Source organism: Solanum tuberosum, unplaced genomic scaffold, assembly GCF_000226075.1.
Source record: "Solanum tuberosum cultivar DM 1-3 516 R44 unplaced genomic scaffold, SolTub_3.0 scf00593, whole genome shotgun sequence".
NCBI lineage: Eukaryota > Viridiplantae > Streptophyta > Magnoliopsida > Solanales > Solanaceae > Solanum > Solanum tuberosum.
In genome coordinates, this window is record NW_006239512.1 from 40703 (window position 1) to 44754 (window position 4052).

At 31.2% G+C, this 4052-nt stretch overlaps 1 protein-coding gene across 1 annotated transcript; it reads right to left on the reverse strand.

Annotated features, from left to right (window-relative positions):
• Positions 1-1977, reverse strand: LOC102585698 (premnaspirodiene oxygenase-like). The gene is made up of 2 exons (XM_006365917.2): positions 1033-1977; positions 1-774 (listed from the first exon to the last, which is right to left on the reverse strand). Exons 1-2 carry the CDS (start codon positions 1975-1977, stop codon positions 154-156), a joined length of 1566 nt encoding a protein of 521 aa, XP_006365979.1. The 3' UTR covers positions 1-153.
• Positions 1978-4052: the final 2075 nt, after the last annotated feature.

Consider the following 4052-nt stretch of genomic DNA (forward strand, 5'->3'; position numbering starts at 1 on the left):
AACAACTGTAGATCTTATTATTAATTTGCTCATTAATTTTACAAAGATGTAAGTGTGACACAAATTAAAACATATACCAAACTAAAATTAAAGGAGATTATTAATTACACATATAGTACTATATTGTGACTTTCCATCATTTAAAGCACAACATCAAACTTTGCCATCATCTTTGTGTTCTATGGCAATTAAACACAAATCTTTATGCTTAGCTGCACTTAATCCATTTTTTTCAATCATATCCAAGTCTTCTGGATTAGCTCCATATGGAAGCACCCAATCGAAATGGTAGAGGAGCTGAGCCAAAGGATGTTTAACATTAGTTAAACCAAATTGCATTCCTGGACAAATCCTTCTTCCAGAACCAAACGGAATAAATTCAAAATAATTTCCCATATAGTCAACATGAGAATTTTCAAATCTCTCTGGTATAAAGCTTTCAGTGTCGTCCCAACTTTCTGAATCTCTTCCAAGGGCCCATGTATTTATTAGTACTCTTGTCTTTGGAGGTATTGTATATCCATTAATATACGTTTGTTTCCTACATTCCCTTGGTAGTAGAGTACTCGGAGGATGTAGCCTTAATGTTTCTTTGATCACTAACTTTAGATATATCAATTTATCAAGATCGTCTTCATTAATAGTTGTATTTCCTTTGAAGACTTGTCTCACTTCATTTTGTGCCTTGGCCATAATATTTGGCCTCCTCATCATTTCTGATAATGCCCAAATAATAGTCGCAGCTGAAGTTTCAGTTCCAGCAGCGAACATGTCCTACAACAAAAATAAGTACATATACACAGAAATATTAGAATGTTGAATTTAAGTTTTTTAAGTACTATATATAATGTTAGTGCTAAAAAAAGTTATATTATCAACTATTACACTTTTACCTATTATAACAAGCTAAGTAATCTAGCTTCCCCTATTTTCAAGATTATAATTATTATTTTTATGGAAACTTGCTTATAACGCGATAAAAAATTATTCACACTAACCGTGTATATACTTTAATTAAGAGGGCAGACTTACAGAAATGATTGCTTTTATGTGATCACTTGTGATTGGAAATTGAAGTTCACCATTCTCCTTTACTCTTAGAAGAACATCAACCAAATCTTCACCTCCAACTAATTTCTCACCATTTCCCTTGCATCCAAGGGATCTATTCTTAATGTGCTCATTAACAATATTCTCCAAAGCTTCATCAACTTTCTTATGCATCTTCAAGAGTTTCGATTTCACCCCACTCATCTTGTGAAGTAACTTCCACGATGGAAACAAATCAGCCACATCAAATCCTCCTAACGTATCCAACACATCCCTCAACAAATTTATCAATTGATCTTGATTCGTGTATACTTTCCCAAAAGCTGATCTACAAGTCACAGAGTTTGTATACCGAAGAATTAGTTCTGTTAAGTTGACAAGATGAGAACCATTAGTGGATCGGATTGATGAGAGGAGTCTCATAATCTCATCCTTCTGAATTGAACTAAATGACTTGACCATTTTTGTACTTAATAACTCCGTGACACATATGTTACGCATTTGTCTCCATTTATCACCGTATGGTGCAAATGCAATGTCTTTATAATTATAAGTAGTGATGTCTATGGATGTAAGTTGTGGCTTAGTAGCAAAGGCGAGTTCATGAGTTTTTAGTATTTCTTTCACCATATTAGGGGACGATACGATTACAGCACGAATTTCTCCGAGTTGTAAGTACATAATCGGACCATATTTTGTTGCTAGATTTTTCAGGGTACGGTGTGGAAATAATAATGCACCTCTCAAGTGATGAAGACTACCAATAATGGGAAGACTACCAATAATGGGAAGTCTCCATGGACCTGGAGGTAATTTTTCTTGTTTTGCTAATGATTTTCTAAGTAATTTGTCAAATAGAGTAAACAAAAAGGAAAATAATATGAGTAGTGCAACAAAGTTGTAAGTAGAGGAATAAATGATCTCCATATTTTTTTAAAAATAAAATAAGGATGAAAAGTGAGGTTTTGGTGTATATTGATTCCTTAAGATTTAGCAGGCTTTTATAATGCTGCCTCTAAAATGGTGCTGGGAATGCCAACATCCTACATAAGACAAGGCCTACGAGGAGTTGGGTGGCTCGAGTCGGAGTCATAATCGAATATACGCTTTCTTGGTGGACTTAGTTAAAAAATAAAGTTGTGCATTTGCTGTCAGCCGTAGCTTTTGATATGATGGTAAGCGTTTGATCCTAACAAGTAATATTAGAATCAAGATCTTGAATTCGATTCCCAAGAGAAATATTCTGCATGTTGGGTAATGCCAACATCCACCTACAAGGCCCACAAGGAATTAGGTGGCTCGTGTCAGAATCACATGCCTAAAATGAAAGAGACAGCAAATTAAGGGACATTCAATGCATAATAGTTGGGAGTAGTCTACACTATGTTCCTGAACAGTTGAACCCCACCCATCATCTTTAAAAAGTAGTAAAATTTTGAGATAAGTGTCAAAATCACATTTAAACTATCTCATTTTTTTTAGTTTCATATCTAAACTATCACTTTTTAGTTTGAGAAACAAATATCAGTGGTGTGTGTAATACACTCTCTCTTTTATTTGAAAAAACCTTGACACATGACATTTCACATAGATAAAATATTTCATCTTGACAAAAATTAAATAATAAACTATTAATATTAATTAAAAATTTAAGATTAACATCCTATTTTAACCCACCGCTCCTATTTATTTTATTTTTTTACATTTTTCTAATTTTGTGTTAGATATGTACGTATATATATTTTTAGAAAAAAAGTTTTCTACTAGTATACCTAATATAACATAAATAAGTAAAAAAATTAAAAAATATCTTGATGTGGCAAGTAAAAAATATTTTTGATATGTATATATCTAACACAAAATGAGGAAAAAAAAATTGAAAGCGGAGGGTTATGTGGGGTGGGTAGAATTTTTATTTTTAAATAAAATAATATCTAAATTAGTATTTGAGGGGAGGAGGGGGAGATGAAGTAAAAAATTAAATTCTTTTATAAAAGAAATTTAAACAAAAAAAAAACTTTAAAAAATGGCAGGGGTGGGGTGGGAGTGGGGTGGAGGGCAGTGAGAGGAAGTGATGGAGTGGGGTAAGAAAAATATTTTACATTTTATTTTATAAAAGAAATATTATTTTTTTGGAGAATAATTTGTTAATTTTTAATTTTAACTAATACTAATAATTTATTTAATTTTTATCAAGGTTGAATGTTTTGTCCATGTGGAGTGTATTACACACACCATGATGAGAGAGGTGTGTTTCTCAAACTAAAATGTGATAGTTTAGGTATGAAACTCACACTCTCAATAGTTTAGATATGAAACTCAAAAAAAAGGTATAGTTTAGGTGTGTTTTTGAAACTAATCTCTAAATTTTTTTATATCTATTCATAAGCACGTATTTTGGATTTTTTCCAAATAATTTAGAGATAAATGTCAAAAACACACCTAAACTATACCATTTTTTTGAGTTTTCATACCTAAACTATTGAGAGTGTGAGTTTTATACATAAACTATCACTTTTTAGTTTGAGAAACACACATCTCTCTTTTATACCACTTTCATCATGGTGTGTGTAATACACTTTCTCTTTTATTTTAAAAAATTGCCACATCACACTCTACATGGACAAAAATATTCAACCTTGATAAAAAATTAAATAAATTATTAGTATTAGTTAAAATTAAAAATTAAAAATTATTATCCAAAAAATAATATTTCTTGTATAAAATAAAAGGGATAAGGGTCTGAAAAATACCTCAACTTTGGTCGGATTTGTTGTTGCGATACTAAACTTTCATGAGGACATATTACCTCCCTAAACTATTTAATACCGTATTTTTACCCCCTGAACTATTTAATAGTATATTTTAAAGGTATATATGTGTCCACGTGGACACATTACTATTTATAAATTTGCATTATTTTTTATGTCCACTTGGGCAAATATATATGTTTAAAATACGGTATTAAATAGTCTAGAGAGGTAATAGGTCCTCATGAAAGT

What these genes read in the sequence shown, in the direction of transcription:
- LOC102585698 (XM_006365917.2), bottom strand. Translation starts at nt 1,977, where the DNA reads ATGGAGATCATTTATTCCTCTACTTACAACTTTGTTGCACTACTCATA. An exon ending in ACATAAAAGCAATCATTTCT is followed by an intron (nt 775 to 1,032) that starts GTAAGTCTGCCC and finishes TTTTTGTTGTAG; the next exon opens with GACATGTTCGCTGCTGGAAC.